Below are 17,325 nucleotides of genomic sequence, written 5' to 3'. Positions count from 1 at the left end.
CAAAATCTTTCTCTGTTGCCATTAATTCCTCTTTTTCTTTTGAACTCCTCCCTCACAATTAGCACTGCTTCTCTGTCTTCTGCTTTAGTGACAGTATATATGAATGCTCATGCATCTAAGCTTTTCTGCAAACTGTGGGTGAGGACTGATTTTTGGATTTGGATTCCCCCAATTCTTGGCCCTAATGTTTTCACAAGATGGGAGGAAAGAGGCAGAAGCATGCAGTCACACATTATGGTAGAATTACTGGATAATAAATGACAGTTTACATAGTGAAAGGGTCCTCCGTACTTCAGTCATTCCCTTCCTTTTATGAGATTTAAGATGGGAAGATGGTGGTTTTGCCCTACAGTACTGCTGACAGCCCCGAATTTACTGTCCTTATAGCCTTCTCAGGCTCTACCAGCAGTTCTTTCCATTTTGCAGTAAGGCTATTCCAAGTATAGTTGATGCTCAGCTGTATGTCAGTGTGAACTTCTGCAGTGCATAGAGAAAATATTATTTGTTGGCTGTCAGTTTCATGTCTCCTAGGGAAAAAAAGTCCTCTGCTCTTGTGGTCCTCTTTCTGTTAGGTGGGGGAGATAGTTCATTAAAGGGTCCTTTAGAAGTTTTCTCAAGCACCACTTGTAGCTCTGAATATACAAACTCAAATTGCAATCTAAACTGTGCTCTGCAGCTGAATCTTTGGGTGCAAATTTTTGGTGGTGCTTTAGCACTGATTCTGTAAGAAAGAGGTTAGCTACACTAATAAGCAGTGCTTTTAACTGGGTTACATTAGCAGCTTGCAATGCAAGACCAAGACAGCATTACCCAATGCAAGCAATTTGCAGGGCACTACATGGAGACCCATATCTGAATTGCTCATGTAATGACTTGTGGGGAGAAGCCAAGGGTGAGGATGGTGGGTATCTGACAGGTGTCATTGCAGTACCATCTCTCTTGTACTTTATGCTGGTGCTTTTTGTTTCCTTGACTTTAGGCACAGCCAAAACATTCGTGTGTTTTGTAGATGTGTGCTGTGTATCATGGGTAACACAGGTTTTAGCCTGTGATCTTACTTTCATTTCGTACACAGTCTTGCAGATTGTTTTGCTGAACTGCTTGTCTTCAAGATCTTTACTAGTTTTGTATTAAACTAGATTTCCATTAAATTTTCAATTTTCATATTTAAACTTACTCTTATACTTGGCACTAAAACTTAATTTTTCATGCTCGGCAGTCAGCCTGATGGTCTGGTGGTGAACACCTCAAGTTGTGCTTGCTAATATTGCCATCGTGTGGCTGGATTAGATTTGCAACTTCTCCTCCCCCCCAGTTTTTCTTGGTTCTTAGTGCTGGTAGCAGGTTTCAAGCAGATACCAAAGGTGAGCAGGAGTATGGATAACAAAAGTTTATAAAAATTCTCTGTCCCAGTGAGCTCACCTTCTGAGGACATTGGCACAGCAAGACAAAATAGGAGACACTGTCGTAAGACAAAATGTTAGATTTGTAAAAACATCCATGACTTGAGTGTTGCCTTTGCATAGCAAGCAATACTGAAACAGATTTGATGAGAAAGGTCTATATGGAGCGGGCTTTACCTACAGAGAAATTTGCAATCTCGTGGGTTTGCTGTTTCTTTTTTATGCAGCTATTTGCGGTGGAGAAATACACAAAGATGTTGGCCAGATCCAATCTCCCAATTACCCAGATGACTACAGACCTTCCAAAGAGTGTATCTGGAAGATCACAGTTTCTGAGGGTTTTCACATAGGAATCACATTCCAAGCCTTTGAGGTGAGAAATGTCATTGCATATTATATTACAGATATTATTTTGCCTCTCTGAACCCTTTAAAATGAAGAAGAAAGTGATGATGATTATGATAATAATAATATCTTTTGACAACTTCAGAGTATCATTTACCTTACCAGACATTTGCTCAGAGAATTCGATTTTTGAAGTTTAAAATACACTGAGTTTTCAATAACTGTTATTCTAGACAGAAAGAATTAGGAGGGACTCAAAAGTGTTGATGATGTTAGATAGGGACTCATGGGTCCTTAAATTTTCACTCTGGTCAAATGGAAATAAATGGTCACAATCCAGGCAAAAAACTCTTGTTGCTGTCACTGGGACTTGTCAGATTGCAGGATGTGACTCCTTAAAGAGACATTGTGTTCCTAGATGGCTCACAGAAAGTTTTCTGAAGAGCTCACAGAAAGTTTTCTTCTACTGGGTATAGGATGTCTTACACTCTTAGCTGCATGCCAGTGGTCAGTCTCTGATTACTGATGTTAAGTCACAGAGAGGAGTGGACAAGACCTTGACTGGTGCATAAATCTTGTCTATCCCACAGGCTCCTGTGGTTTATGTACACTCACCATGCTTGTCCTGTAAAGGGCTGACACCACTACCTCCCTGCAGCTATTCCTTGAACCTTTTTGTTTGCAGTTCTTCTGCTCTGTTTCTTACAGCTTCTCTTGCAAAAGCAGTTTGTAGACAGTCAGGGACTGGGTTTCACCTCAGGGTAGCCACCAAGTAGTGCAGAACTGAGATGTGCCTAGGCTTGACTGCAGTCTGAACAGCAGAGGAGCTCAGTGGCAGCCACAACAAGTGTTTAGATGTAGCCAGTTGTTTGGGGAGCTGGTCTGTGGCCAAAGTCTGTGTCACTAGCCTGGCTGGAAGAACTCTCCCTAGTGAGGCACTGGCACACACTTTTCCTCTGCAGATAGAATGGCACGACGCGTGCTCTTACGACTACCTGGAGATCCGAGATGGCCCCACTGAGCAGAGCCCACTCATCGGCCACTTCTGTGGCTATGAGAAGCCAGAAGATATCAAATCCAGTTCAAACAAAGTATGGATGAAGTTTGCCTCTGATGCAACCATCAATAAAGCAGGCTTTGCAGCGAATTTCTTTAAAGGTATGTGATCTAATGCCTCTCACAGTCAAAGCTGGGGACAATTCATCCCTTAAAAAACTGCCATCCACAAATCAATTAATTCCATATATCAATTCACACATTATCATTCTATCTACTTGTACTTCAGGTTCGTTTGTACAATTTTTTTGAAAATATCGAATTTATGTACAAATTGCTTTGGAAGTGTAGAGGGGGTTGATGCTGAGGCAGGAACACATCCTCCCTGACAAGGACAGAAATCAACTCTGCTGGGCTGGTGTCAGCATAAGTATTGCACAGCTGGAGCTCATGTCACCTCCATTTAGCCATGCCAGAGGACACTGACATTTTCCAAGAAGTACTGATCCTGCACAAGGAGTGTTAAAAACAGCCCTCTGCTTAAGTTCTATTCCAAAAGAAACCTCTGGAGAGAGGGTAAATCTAAATGCAAGTAGAGTCCCAGTAAAAAAATAGTGAGACTTTTAGGAGACAAATGTGTTCCTGTACTGAGATGCTCTTCAGGAAGATGTAAGACTAAGATTTTTTTTTTTTTTTTTTTTTTTTTTTAAGAGCTGGACCTTAGAAATGGTTCTTTACAGGAGTCCTGGTGACTTGATACAGGCAAGAACCAAATATTTACCTGCTAGGAAAAGTACCTGTGGAGCTGCTGGGGGGCAGAACGTCATGTATGCCTTAGGTTCAGGTGGCACTTGTACAGAAATAATAGTTGCAATGCCAATATTTGGATTGCATAAGTCCTTTATTTCTACCTTAACTTTTGTCTTGTGTTAAGGGTGTCATGGTCCATTTAGGTTTCTCAAATTTTCAGGAGGATGTACTCTGTGAATTAAACTTTATTTCACAAACTTAAGGTTTACAACAAACAAGCATGTCAGGGCTCAATCCCCTTGGCTCAGACTAGTCTATCCTATGAATTCACTTATTCACTATTCAAGGCATAAAATTTCATCATTTATAACCCATAATTCTTAAACCATGCACTTAAGTGCAAAAAAAAATAGAAAAAGTAAATAAATTTAATCCACAGATTATATTGGCCTGTAAATTTGAGATCACTGGAAAAGTTCACTGGCAAATACTGTGACATTTGATCTCAGTCCCTGGACAACTCTCACGGTACCTGGACTTCCTTATTTAAATTTCTCAGGTTCCATAAAGGCGCAAAGAATCCTTCTTCCTAAAGACATTTTGGCTCCTTTCAGGAGTGAACAGTGCAGGCTGATGGTGGCAGAGATGTCTTTCAGAGACTAGCATTACATGGAGACACAGCAAGTCATTCTCTGAAATCTGAATTTCACCTACAAGTTTGTAGGGGAACAAAGTTATACACCTGAACCTGAAGTGCTTTCTCTGTGATACACAGTCAAAAAAAAAAAAAAATGGGTTTGGGTTTTTTTGGTGTTTTGGTTTTTGGTTGTTTTTTTTTTTTTTTAATGTAAAAATGTGTAAACCTGCACACTAGTACAATTGGAGACCCAGGTATTTTCTGTGGAGTTCTTGCTGGCAGTCTAGATCTTTCAGTGTCTGCTTGGATTTCTCATGTTCGAACCAGAAACCATGTCCCCTGTGGATGGTTAGAGTGTTTTTAAGTCCATGTCAGTAAATTCAGTTGAGGAGCAAAGTGGTTTTGCTTGAACCAAGCATCACAGTAGTCACAGCTGCACAATTTCTAGGCAGCTTGCACTGTGGGCAGAGCTGATGTCTGTGTGCAAAAGCTGTGTAGGTACAGTGCCACCCTGTTCCATGGGGTCTGACCTCCCTCAGCTCCATTATTTGTGTGCAATAATGGGTTGGTTCCTGGTAGCTCAAGTTACTCAAGAGTGTGAAGAATTTAAAACAAACAAAACAAAGCCAAAAAAATGGCATATGAGAACAAAAGCAATGAAGTCTTTACAGGAGACCGTGTTTTCCTGCTCGTGTCTAGAAAAAGCACTGTTGGCAGGTAGCAGTGATAGTTCCTTTGTGGTTCTGGTGGTTAGCAGTGTTTCAGCACTTGTGAGCTTTGCTGCAGTCAGTGCCTGCTCCACAGTCTTGGCTCAGCAGTCAGTGCTCTGCTCCTTCTGTCCAGAAGGGTTTCATGAGGAATATCAGGTTGTTTGGGTAGTCAGGAAAGTGTGACTTGCTCTGGTTTTCTCCTGACAGAGATGGATGAATGTTCTCTGCCGGACAATGGTGGGTGTGAGCAGCACTGTGAGAACACACTGGGCAGTTACAAATGCACCTGTGAGCCTGGCTATGAGTTGACAGCTGATAAAAAGAGCTGTGAAGGTAAGTAACCTACAGGTCAAGCCATCTGACTGTAGGATAGGTACTACAGCTAAAAATGGAATTTAACAGTATTGGAGGTGGTTTTCCTTGCCCCTGCACCTTCTTTATTTCACTTTATTCTCCCCCAACTGATTTTTTTTTTCTGGTTAACATCTTCCATTGAAAAACAAGTTTTGGTTAAAAAAAACCCTTGAAAATACTCTGATTTATACTGCTAAACACACCTAAAACTAGTTGTTCTTAATGGCCAGAGATTGCTGTTCAGACCAGATCTCCCACAGTGCAACATAAGGGAAGTGAGCATTACAACCTAATCATTGAGTGGCCCAAAAGTATTTAAATTTAACACTGAATTTATTTGTTTTTCAAAAAGGAATTTACTTCATATAATAAAATACCATTTTTTGTCTGCATGCAAAACAGGCTTTTTCATACTGAAGAGAATTTTGCAACCTTCCTCTTTTATGGAGGAAAAAACCTCTATGTCTGTAATGGAAGGTTTGCATCAGCTTTCTAGAGAGTTAATCTCATGCAAAAAGTGTTGCTTCTACCAATAATACAGCTGTTGGTGTGCTGAGAATCCATCCACCGTTCTTGTCTCAAAGTTCTGTCTGTAGGGACATTTAGGGAGCTCCACTTGCTATCAATGGTGCTCTCAGCATCATCCAGTTTGCCCTGACTTCTGCATTTGTCAAACTGTTTGGGTAAGAGTGCTGTCAGCTTGGTGAGGGCAGTCAGGTGTGTGCAAAAGGCTTGTGAAAGTTGTTGGGTTTTTTTTAAAGTAATTTCTTGCCATTTTGGCAAGCCAATAGCTAGGTTGCTATAATTGGTAGGGTTTTTTTTCTGAGCTTCACTCTTAACCTCCTATTTTAAACTTTATTTGTGGACAAAACAGAAAGGGTAGTCTTTGAAGCTGTAGCAATATACATCAGAGTAAATTGCTGCTTTTTTCTGTAAAACTACTTGCTTGTTACTCTATTTGTATTGCAGCTGCTTCCTTGGGTTAGTCCTCTTAATGCAAAATGACGCTGGGAACAAGACACAGAAAGCTTTTATCCCTGTGGATTTTGTAGATGTGGCCATATCTCATTATTCTCAAGAAACAGCAAGGAAAAAAATAGAAACAAATTGCTCTATTGCAAATAGAATTTTGCAGCAAATTGAGGTTTACTCCTTTGAGGTAGCAGCCCTGTCCTCCCACAGGAGGATGAAGCTGAGATGCCTTAAATTTTTAAAGGAAATGGGATAATAAAGCTAAGTCTTGACTTTGCCTTCAACTTTCCCTAGAGACGATGCAGTCCAAATATAATAAACCACTGAAGAGTTGACAGGAATGTCTTCCCTAGGATTCCATTATCTTGTAATTATTCCATTACTGATAAACTTGCAATAGTAAGGTTTGTAGCATTGAGTGAATTTACCAAGCTGGCCTTTACAATTGTGTTGTGCATGTCAAGTCAGCTGAACCACAGTAAGCCCAAGGATAGAGATTAAAAAGGAAATTAGTCTTACATGGTGGCTTTCAGGGCCATAGCCTCACTGGGTGTGTTTGACTGGTGATTTACAGCAGGCAAAGTTTCTGTTGTTTTCACACTTCCCAGCATTTTAAGCCTGTTCTGGAGGCTGGGATCTGAAATGTGCCACAAACCAGATCTGGTTCATTTGCTAGTTAACACTGTGGCCCAATCTCTGTGTCTGAACAGAACCAAGTAAAACTTGTGTTCATTTATTGCCTCTCCAGCTGCCTGTGGGGGCTTCATCACCAAGCTCAATGGGACCATTACTAGCCCTGGATGGCCCAAGGAATATCCTACTAACAAAAACTGCGTCTGGCAGGTGGTAGCTCCAGCCCAGTACCGGATCTCTCTGCAGTTCGAAGTGTTTGAGCTGGAAGGCAATGATGTACGTAACCAGTCCCTGCATCTCAGAGGTGGGACTACTGGCTAAATCAGAACTGGATAAATCCTTGGGGTACAAGGAAGAGGAGGCTGTGTCTTACTGGTGGAGCTTCTGGTTGTTTTCCCACCCTCGATGTAATTACACCAATAACAGTGACTGTTCTCCTTGAAGTCTGGATTTGCTTTCTCTATAGAGTGGAAGGGTTAAAGCTGTTCTGTTATAAGTGGGTACAGTGGTTTAACCCAATCTGGCAACTAAGCACCACACAACTGCTGACTCACTTTTCTCACTTTTCCCCAGTGGAATGGGGGAGATAAGCAGAAAGGTGAAAGTGAGAGAAACTCATGGATCAAGATAAAGACAATTTAATAGATAAAGGGATAGCCATTATCTCTATAAATGTGAGATAAAGCTCACGTGCAAACAAAGAAAAATGAGGAATTAGTTCACTACTTCCCATGGGCAGGCAGGTGTTCAGCCATCCCCAGGAGAGCAGGGCTTCATCACACGTAATAGTTACTTAGGGAAGACAAAAAATGTCACTCCAAATGTTTCCCCTTCCTCCTTCTTCCCTCTACTCACCCCCACTTTGTATACTGGGTGTGATGTCCTGTGGTATGGAATATCTGTTTGGTCAGTGAGAATCATCTGTCCTGGCCATGTCCCCTGCCAGCTCCCTGAGCACCCCCAGTCTCCTCACTGGGACAAGAAGCTAAAAAAGGTCTTGACTCTGTACAACTCCTGCTCAGAAAAATGTCTTGATATTATCAACCCTTTTCTCAGCATAAATCCAAAACACAGCTGAGTACCAGTCACCGTGAAGAAAATTAAATCTACCCCAGCCAAAACCAGCACAATGAGCTTTTCTTTACTAGTTTTGCATAATTGTAGGTATTTTCCATCCCTAATAGGTGTCCCACCTCCCCCATGCTGCTTTTGCAGAAAAATAGTTGGAAATGAAAAATGAAGTAGAGTTCTTCAAGGATAAAGGAAATAGCAGTAAAAGAGTCTGTTCTCTGCCATGCATGATGGAGTTTGAACAAAAGCATTCAGGTCTGAATTTCCCTACTGTAAATGGGAGCAGTGAAACTTCCATAATTCAGGAGGCTGCTAAAGTTCATTCAGCACTGCCATGTTCTTGGATAAGGTGGAAATAATTCCTTTTGCTAAGTTCAGTGAAACCTTTGGGATTCTGAAAAACACACCCATGCTTTAAGACCAGGGCAGTAAGTGAAGGGGTGAGAAAACTGACAGAGGAGATTTTGGGCAAATCACGAGTGCATTTGAATACAAGGTTGTTTCTGTTCCTTCTCAGTGAAGCCTCTGTCCCCTTCCTCTGAAATACTCTGTTCCAAGGCCACAGAGCTGAGAAATCCCTTCCTCTCTTGGCAGGTCTGTAAATATGACTATGTTGAGGTTCGTAGTGAGCTGGCATCTGATTCCAAGCTACATGGCAAATTCTGTGGCTCAGAGAAGCCCGAAGTAATCACATCATATGGCAACAACTTGAGACTGGAGTTCAAATCAGACAACACAGTCTCCAAGAAAGGCTTTAAAGTTCACTACTTCTCTGGTATGTGACTGTATTCCTTCACTTGCTTAGCTGTCTCCTCTAGCTGAACCTCTTGGTTTTGGGGAACTTTATTCAACATCCTGTCAGAGCCTGACATGGTCATTAAAAGCATGGTTGCTCTGTTCAGTGTCACCTTCATCTTGGGTTCTCAGTGCAGTGTATGGTCCAGTTTCATAGTGTGGTGTCAACAAGATGCATGAGTTCCATCCTCCAGTCCTTCTACAGCAGGAAGCAATGTGGAACCTAACCCTAGAAGTTATTTCTGTCCCTAGAGTATTAAAGGAAAGCTTTTTCTTCTTAAGCTAGAAGATTTAGAGAATTTCCAGTAGCGTTCTATATAGCAATCATTCCCATCAAAGCAGCGTGTACTAGTGGAAGTTTTTCATCCTCTGTTCTCAATCCTTTTTCAGTGATGTACCTTGTTGGCAGGCAGTTCTGGAGGTTAACTGTATGTCATTTGGAAATAGAAATTCAATTTTGTTCTGTCTTTTCAGCAGAGTCCTAGGAGTATTAATGCTTTTGAGGAGAATGATCAGGCTAAACGGGCTTGAATTAGAACAGGTGCAGAGTAGAATCAGGGCTAAGAGTTTGACTTATTAAATCTAACAGGAGGAAGGATGAGGTGGATATGATTCATCTAGAAATACATTTGGGAATGAGGAGACAGATGAAGTTAATGAGATCTAGGGAGGGCATTGTCCCAAGAAAAATTGATGATAAACTTCTCATAAATTAAGTTGGACTGGAAACCATGAGCAGATCCTGTGCTCAGAAAGTAAGATTGAGGAATGCATAGTCCTGAACACACAGGAGTCAAATATACCCAGTGGGGCATATTTCAGCTTCAGAGAGCAGCTCACACCTTAGATCTTCTTTATCACCTGGCAGTTTGTGCTCAGGCAGAGCTATTTAGAAATGGAGGATCATCAGCGCACCTAAGAACTTGAAAATATAAAGTAGATTTTTACTTTAGCTAGTGAATTTGTGTGATGCTTTTTCTGGACTTCTATTGTTAAAAAATGAAATGCTGCTCTAAGTTTCCTTTAGACAGAAGTCTATAACCAATAAAGTCATATTACAAAATAGAACACATTTGTGATACATTTTATGGGATGTGAGGCGGTTGAAGAGAATAGGATCTGGGCTAAAAAGCTGACTGGACTAATCCAGCAGTAGAGTTGGAGGTTTGCATTGCTATCTGTCAGCCTGGGTATGGGGCTCTCAGCTGGTGACTGTGGTAGCCTGTGTCACTGTCAACTCTGTGTTTGTTGGTTTGATCCTGCCCAGACAAGGATGAATGCTCCAAAGACAATGGTGGCTGCCAGCACGAATGTATCAACACTTTTGGGAGCTATATGTGCCAGTGCAGAAATGGCTTCATGCTGCATGAAAATGGCCATGACTGTAAAGAAGGTAAAGTACTCACCCCTGCCCTCGGGAAAGCCAAGGTACTTCAAACACTCTTTGGTTCAGGACACTTCCTGCCCTGTGCTGAAAGGAAGGTTGTGCAGCATACCAGGCAAGGGCACTGAAAAAGCCCCAGTTAGCTAAAAGACTGGCTAGAAATATGAGCATTCCCATTCCCCAGTCTTGCTCTCTGTATGCCCACAGGGGATGGACAGGGTGGGGATGAGAAATGGACTTGCAAAAGGAGCAGTTGTGGGACATGACCATTAGACTGGTCACTGCTGCTTCATTTAATTATTGTGTTTGAGTCAGGAGAGAAAGGATGGGCTGATCTAACCACTTGCTGGTGCCAAGACTACCTTTCTTCCTGCACCCCTATCTCTGCTATGTGCTCCCATGGCTTTCCTGTACATGGTCTCTGGTCCTTGTCTGACCTCTCCATGAGCTGATACAGCTCTCCAAATTGGCAAAACAGTGCAAGGCTGAGATAGCAGCAGAGTCAACACTGTGGAGGGGTTGACATCATGGCCTTAGGAACAGGGCAGAGGAGATGAAGGAGCAGGAGAATAGATTAGAGTATGAGGACATAGGTTAGGTTAATGAGGTCCAGGGGAGTGAGATGGTCCATTTCAGGTTAACTCAAAAAAAGTATAGGACAAACCCACCAGGACTATGGAGTAATACTGAAAGGTCTTGTTTGGTGACCGAAGCTTTCTGTGTCTGCCCTGTAGAGGGTCTCAGTGGGCAGAGAGGACCATGTAGGACACTACAGGGTTGCCACGTGAGACTTGCCCCAATGCGATTTCTCTCTCCCAAGCTGGTTGTGAGCACAAGCTGAGTGGTGCAGAGGGAATGATGAGCAGTCCCAACTGGCCTGACAAGTATCCCAGCCGGAAAGAGTGCACCTGGGACATCTCTGCAACACCTGGCCACCGAGTGAAAGTAGTGAGTAACCAGAGAGTGGGTGTATGAGGCAAGAAGCAGGCTGGGTTGTGAGGAGCTGAAATGACTTACCACCACCACTGTGTGAGCCTGATGCCCTCAGGTCCTGTTTGGCGCTCTTGGAGGAAAGTTTCCTAGGAGGCTGCCCTGGCTTTTCCTGCCTTGGCTGCCCTCTGAGAAGGTCTCAGAGGGACACAAGGCAGAGGAGAGGCAGCTTGGAGGGTACTCTTGCAGATGACAACTGTGGAGTATTGCCCTCCATAAACAGATGGCATAAATGCCCTCCCACCCCTCCTTGTAAGCCACTCTGCTGGGGCCATGTCTACATAAGGTGGTGGCTGAGCCAGCCCCCAGCCCGTCTGAGGGAGAGGTGTCAGGCCCATTTTACAGCATGGCCTGATGTAAATGGCAGCACATCCCCAAAGCTGTGCAGATAGCCCATGTATTTGGGGAAATAATCCCTGTGCTCAGTGGAAATAATATTGCAGAACAGCCCATCTGGTGTGCTGGGCAGAATTTCCAGCTGAAAAAATGAGTGTTAAAAGGCTTGCAGTTGATAACTGTTGTCAGGCACCCACGTGAGGCAGCAAGGCTGAGGCAACACAGCATACTGATATGGAATTCTGATTTTGCCACCCTGAGATCACTCTTGTCTAAAAGCACATTATTCTGTTTTAGTTTGTGGGGAGAGTGGGACAGATGTACCATTTGATCTGTTTCTCACTTGGCATTTCACCCTATGCTAAATCACATTCTCAGATTTACAGCTGTCTTAATTCTCCTTATTCTTGCTCTAGACCTTCAATGAGTTTGAGATTGAGCAGCACCAGGAATGTGCCTATGACCACTTAGAAATGTATGATGGGCCCAACAGCAAGTCACCTGTCCTTGGCCGTTTCTGTGGCAGCAAGAAACCAGACCCTGTAGTGGCTTCTACCAACAAGATGTTCCTCAGGTTTTACTCTGATGCTTCTGTGCAAAGGAGAGGTTTCCAGGCAAAGCACAGCACAGGTAAGCTGGTTGCCTGCCAATACCTCAGTGCCAAAAGATGTCATCAAGTCTCACTACGTTTTTTACTAGGTAAAAACAGGCACACCTTTCTCCTAAATAAGCTTAGCCTAAAGTTAAAGTGGTATACATTCAGCTCCCAGACCACTGCCAGTGCCATACCATAAATACCAGCTCCCATAACAGCTCAGAATTCTCTTGGTGTTGGGCATTCCTGTTCAGGCTCTTCCGTTTAAATTGGAGGTATTTGGTTGAGCAATAACCTGTTTTGTTCCATATCAACCATTGGAAAAGTAGGTGATGTAATTTAGCCCATGGATTGGCCCACCCTCAGAACGGGCCCATGTTTGATTATGGTGGAAGCAGAGCTGTGCTGTAGACACAGCTTGATCCTCCCACCTGGCAGCACAGAGGTGGGTGTGTTGTGCCAACATTCATTTCTTTGAAATCTCTGCCACTGTAAATAGATGAAACATGCTCAAAGTGGCCACGCACGTGACACTGGTGAAGAAGCATCTTCCTCATTGCCTGCAGGAAAACTCTGCTAAAACACACGTGTTCTGCACAAACACAGGGCTACTTTTGTGCATTATGTGGGCAGAAAAGGATTGTTTTGGGCCCCAGTTTTCTGATGTGCTTCCACTTCCTGCTGACAAAATACTTGGGGTCAGAATTTCATTTGCAGGACAAGTGCAAAGAGCAAAGCAATTGCTTTCTAATACAATATAATGTACCAGAGTATGTGTCAAGAACCCTATCTTGCCAGTTTAATCTGATCACCTCTTTCCAGGTGTGTTCTGTACCAAAAAAACCAAGTTCCTCTAAGCTCTATGGATCTTTGGATTCATGGTGATTGTAGAATTCACTGGTTTATTTTAGTTTGGTGCAATGTTTATTTACCTTCCCTTTTGCTCTTCAAGCTGGAGGTCTTCTCTGCTCATGACTGACCCAAAAGGGGGATGAGTCTTTGTTGTGAGTAAGACTTTGAGAGACTGTTTTGTGTCCTTTTCTCCCTTCAGAGTGTGGTGGGCTCTTAAAGGCTGAAGTACAAGCTAAGGATCTGTATTCCCATGCTCAGTTTGGGGACAACAACTACCCAAGTCAAGCCAACTGTGAATGGGTGATTGTAGCTGAAGATGGTTATGGGGTGGAGCTAATCTTCCAGATATTCGAGATAGAGGAGGAGGCTGACTGTGGGTACGACTACATGGAGATTTATGATGGTTACGACAGCACTGCACCCCGTCTGGGACGCTTCTGTGGCTCAGGGGTAAGCCATGGGAGTGGTGATTTCAGAGGGATCACTCAGGGTTGGCGAAAAAATATCCTCATATTGTTTTTGGGGAGGTGCAGCTGTCACAGACTAGTACTGAGAATGCTTTGTGACTGGGTTTTTCTTCTTTGCCTTCCACAGGAGGTCACAGCCCTTTTTTCTGGTGCACAGTGTTGCCTGGAAAATTCTTGCAGACTGACTGTCCTTTTTAGCCCAGGGCTGTGTATGGCAGCACAGGACTGCCAGGCTGCTGTGCCCCAGCCCTGCCATGAGAGGGTTGTGTAAATGTGGGAAATGGCTTCCAAAGGCCAGTTTCATCCTCTTGCTTCCTGGCTCAAGCCAAGTTATGCTGTGGCCATGCTATTGCAAGGGTGAATGGTGGAGGGACTGAGAGCTGTGTGATACTTGCTGCCCTTGGGATGGCATGCTGTCTCCTAAACTGTCGCCTGCATCCCTGCTACCAGGACTGATTCTAGCATGAGTAATGGTGTGTGATTTTTGAAAACAGAGGGTCTGTGTTTTATTTCTCTAGGCCTTCAGCAGTTAACTGGAGATGTTTCTTATTGAATTTAAAGGGAGACAATCAGGGAAGCAGGATTGTGGAAGAAGTTCTCACAAATTGGGAGAATGGTCTGGAAAATAAACAAAGGCATAGCAGCTTGGTGTGAAGAAACTCAGGGCAGCTGGGTAGTAATCTACCTACCTGCACACTGACAAATGAAGAATGGGTGGGAAAGGGAAGCACAAGGGGATTGCAGCAGGTCACAAGAGTGTGGGACATAATCAGAATTGTCATGTAAGATAAGTACCTGAGTTATTTGAATTCTGGGAGAGCCTCAGCTGCCAAACAGGTTCCGGTTTGTATTGTCTCATCTCCTGAAAAGACAGTGACAGATTAGAGTAAACCTGAAGACTGGGACAATAATATTCAGGGAGGCCTGTGAAAAAAGTAACTGGAAGAACTGGGATTGTAGAGTGGACTGGCATCAGTCTTAAAACATAAAGAGCAAAGGAAACTTAGGAAGGCAGATCAGGGCAGGAGATACTGACCATTCAAGTCTGCACTGTGGGCTTAAACTGTAGTATCATGGTGCAGACAGTTATTTAGTCTGCATACTTGACCATTGTGTACTGTCTTCTTTCCTTTTCTGCAGCCTCTGGAAGAAATCTACTCTGCAGGAGATTCCATTATGATTCGATTCCATACAGATGACACCATCAACAAGAAAGGATTTCATGCCCAATACATAAGTACCAAATTTCAGGATGCGTTGCACATGAGAAAATAGTTTTACTGCTCCTTGCAGATATTCCCCATCTGAAGATTGAGACATTTAACTGTGATCTTTGTCTCTTTTTTTTAAAGCTTCTGTGCACTTGGCCAAAAACAGTGTACAGTATTTTCTGTAACTAAAACTAAATCCAGTCTCAAAGGTTTGCCTCTGCAATTATTAGCATGACCCTTTCTTGTTAACCTACCCAGCACCAAAAAATTGTCTTTTAATCATACCTGCCAGGGCATAAACATTGTATTTTGCACAACTTGCCATGGGGCTGAATGAAGACTGAATTTGAATTGAGAATAGCCTTCTTCTCTTGCGTATCTTGTTTCTAGGTGACATTTCCCAAGCATGCACATGAGCTGTCTGAACATATTTTCTGGAGCAGGTGTTTTGGACAGACAACCAGTAGGACTTTTTTTCAAAGGACTTTGTGAGCCACCTGTTCTCCCCTACCTGCCCCAACTACTGTGTGCAATAAGAGAACAACCAGATGGCTGTGCCTGCATCATTCTGTCCTCTCTATTATTGTCTTGCTTATTGTTGGGCGGAGAGCAAGGCAGAGGACAGGGACAGTCTTTTTAGGGTTCCCAGCTACTTGGATTCCAGGGAATGAGAAGAACCCAGTGTTTGGTTTGTAGTTAATGTCATGGTATATGTTGAATGGAAGTATTTCAAGGCAGTGTCCAAGGGAAGGGTGGTGGCTGACATTGAAATGCTGTGGTGGGATGCAAGGCGTTACTGTGTGATGGTGGCAAAGCTTAGTAACAGGAGTTAACTGCTGACAGCATGCTCCAGTTACACCACTGTGCAAGGCAGCTCAGAGGGCTGTGGCAGCAGTCTTAAATAGGCCCCATCTTAAATAAGGAATCTCTCCTTCTCACTCCACCCATGCCTGCTTTCTCAGTTTCCTTTACACTGTTTCCTTTCCTTACTACCACTTCCCTGTGAGCCCTTCCTTTTCGCAGCTGAGCTGCTCTCCCCAGGGCTCCCTTCCACAACCTAAGAGTGCTCTGTGACTTCAGAACATGTCACTGAAGGAAATGCTGGGGCAGGGGGAGTCAGGGTGTCCCTGAGGCAGAGGGACACAGGCCATGCTACAGGTCAGCTTTGGTGATCTCTGGGAACCTGTCAAACGTGTGCAAGCTGCAGGCATGGGGCTAGGAATGGAAGAGTTCTGGTTTCTGCTTCCTCCCCATTTGTCACTGGTGCATGGCCCAGTCTCTTAACTTCATGGCAAGGGTGCAAGTGAGATGGTGACTTTGACTTAGAGCACTTGGAGCTATAAGGCTCAGACATGTCCTTGTTTGCTCATGGAAGCTACCCAGCCACAGGCTTGAAGAACAGGTAGCTTGGTGCTTTTTTTCAAAAAAAAAAAAAAAGGAAAAGTGTGTTTTGGAGGAACCACTGTAACTGAGCAGTTGACATGGGAGGAAGAAAACCCCCTTTATTCTGAATGTTTCATTAAGGCACTCATGGGCAATTATGAGCTAAAAGCTGAGGTATGTTAGCTTTAATAAAGTATTTATAATCCAAGGATTACTATGTTTACATAACCATTGTGCTGTCAGGCTTTGGAGTGGCACCTCCTCTCTTGTGTATGACTGTGAAGAAGTGTGGGGCCAGTGCCACTGTCCAGCACAAACAACATTCCTGGAGATAAAGGCATTTTCAAATGGATAATAAATAGACCCAGCCCTCTCCAGAAATCCTTGAATAGAATATGGTCCAAGTATTGTGAATACTAGGAGAAGCAAATGCATGAAAATATTTTCTTGCTTAGAACAAGAAAAGTAAAGTAATTTATACACACACACAGAGGATTATATGTATATAAAATGTGCATGTAGAATACCAGTAGTCAAAGCCTTAATAAGTGTAATGTGAACAATACTGTACCATTGACTATAGCTTTATTACAGGCTGTATAAAATCATGTTATCTCTGTTTTGGTTTTGGTTGGTTTTATTTTAGCTCTGCTTTGTTTCTTTTTTCAAACTTTGTGACCTTTTTACAGGCAAGACCTCTGATCTCAAGCTGTTTCACCATGCAGGTCTGGGGAAGTGAGCTCTGCTAGATGGGGTGTGTGTTTGTCCTCTTTCTTGTTCCAGCTCAAGCAAAATTACAGTGACTCAGGTCTGGAAATAACAAATGTGACATCAATCCCTGTGAAACAGAAGCAAAGTTTCAGTTGGCAAGCATCAATTCAAGATTCCAGGTCTTTTAGTGGCAGCAATGGGTCAAGAGAAAAGTTACTGTAAAAGGTTCCCATGTACTTTAACATCTTTGTTCCACCTTCTGGTAATTTCCCATCCACCCTGGACTGGTTTGATGCAGATGCTTGCAATGTGGTTTGACAGATCTACTACACTTGTTAGTGTTCATCCAGGTGTCTTTTGTGACAGTGTGTTCACAAATGTTGTACTGTGCATTCCAACCAATGATCTATGTAGAATATTTCTGCTGTACTGACTGGACTTTTCTAAATGAGTGAAATTTTCTTAAGGAAGAAAATGTCAAACCCTCTGATGTGTGAATATATATTCTGATCTTTGTGTGGTTTTACATTTCACTAACTAAAGTAATTTTTAGAGGGGGAGAAGAAGAGGGTGTGGGGACAATCACAAATGTACCTGTGCCCAGAACAAATCTCTGCATTCATTAAAGACTGTGGATTCAGTTGCACATTCTGTTGTATGTATACATTTTCAACTTCCTCAAGGGGAGGAAATTTCTTACTACATTCCTTTTTCTGCCAACTGTTGTTTG

The 17,325-nt window shown here is 43.0% G+C and overlaps 1 protein-coding gene across 3 annotated transcripts in view; it reads left to right on the top strand.

The window, feature by feature from the left end:
• The window catches only part of TLL2 (tolloid like 2), a gene marked incomplete at its 5' end in the record, with an annotated part of 85,515 nt that extends 68,291 nt beyond the window's left edge, over positions 1-17,224 (top strand). For all 3 annotated transcript variants that reach the window (XM_083866109.1, XM_083866108.1, XM_083866110.1), the window contains 10 exons: positions 1,631-1,776; positions 2,711-2,906; positions 5,049-5,174; positions 6,916-7,076; positions 8,466-8,646; positions 9,934-10,059; positions 10,871-10,998; positions 11,793-12,006; positions 13,023-13,273; positions 14,431-17,224. In XM_083866109.1, coding sequence (XP_083722235.1) covers positions 1,631-1,776; positions 2,711-2,906; positions 5,049-5,174; positions 6,916-7,076; positions 8,466-8,646; positions 9,934-10,059; positions 10,871-10,998; positions 11,793-12,006; positions 13,023-13,273; positions 14,431-14,565 — 1,664 coding nt within the window. In that variant the 3' untranslated portion in view covers positions 14,566-17,224. The remainder of the gene's footprint in view (positions 1-1,630; positions 1,777-2,710; positions 2,907-5,048; positions 5,175-6,915; positions 7,077-8,465; positions 8,647-9,933; positions 10,060-10,870; positions 10,999-11,792; positions 12,007-13,022; positions 13,274-14,430) is intronic.
• Positions 17,225-17,325: the final 101 nt, after the last annotated feature.

Source organism: Zosterops lateralis (genome assembly GCF_965231275.1).
Source record: "Zosterops lateralis genome assembly, chromosome: 8".
In the NCBI taxonomy this organism is placed as follows: domain Eukaryota; kingdom Metazoa; phylum Chordata; class Aves; order Passeriformes; family Zosteropidae; genus Zosterops; species Zosterops lateralis.
This window is presented reverse-complemented; position numbering and strand designations above follow the sequence as displayed.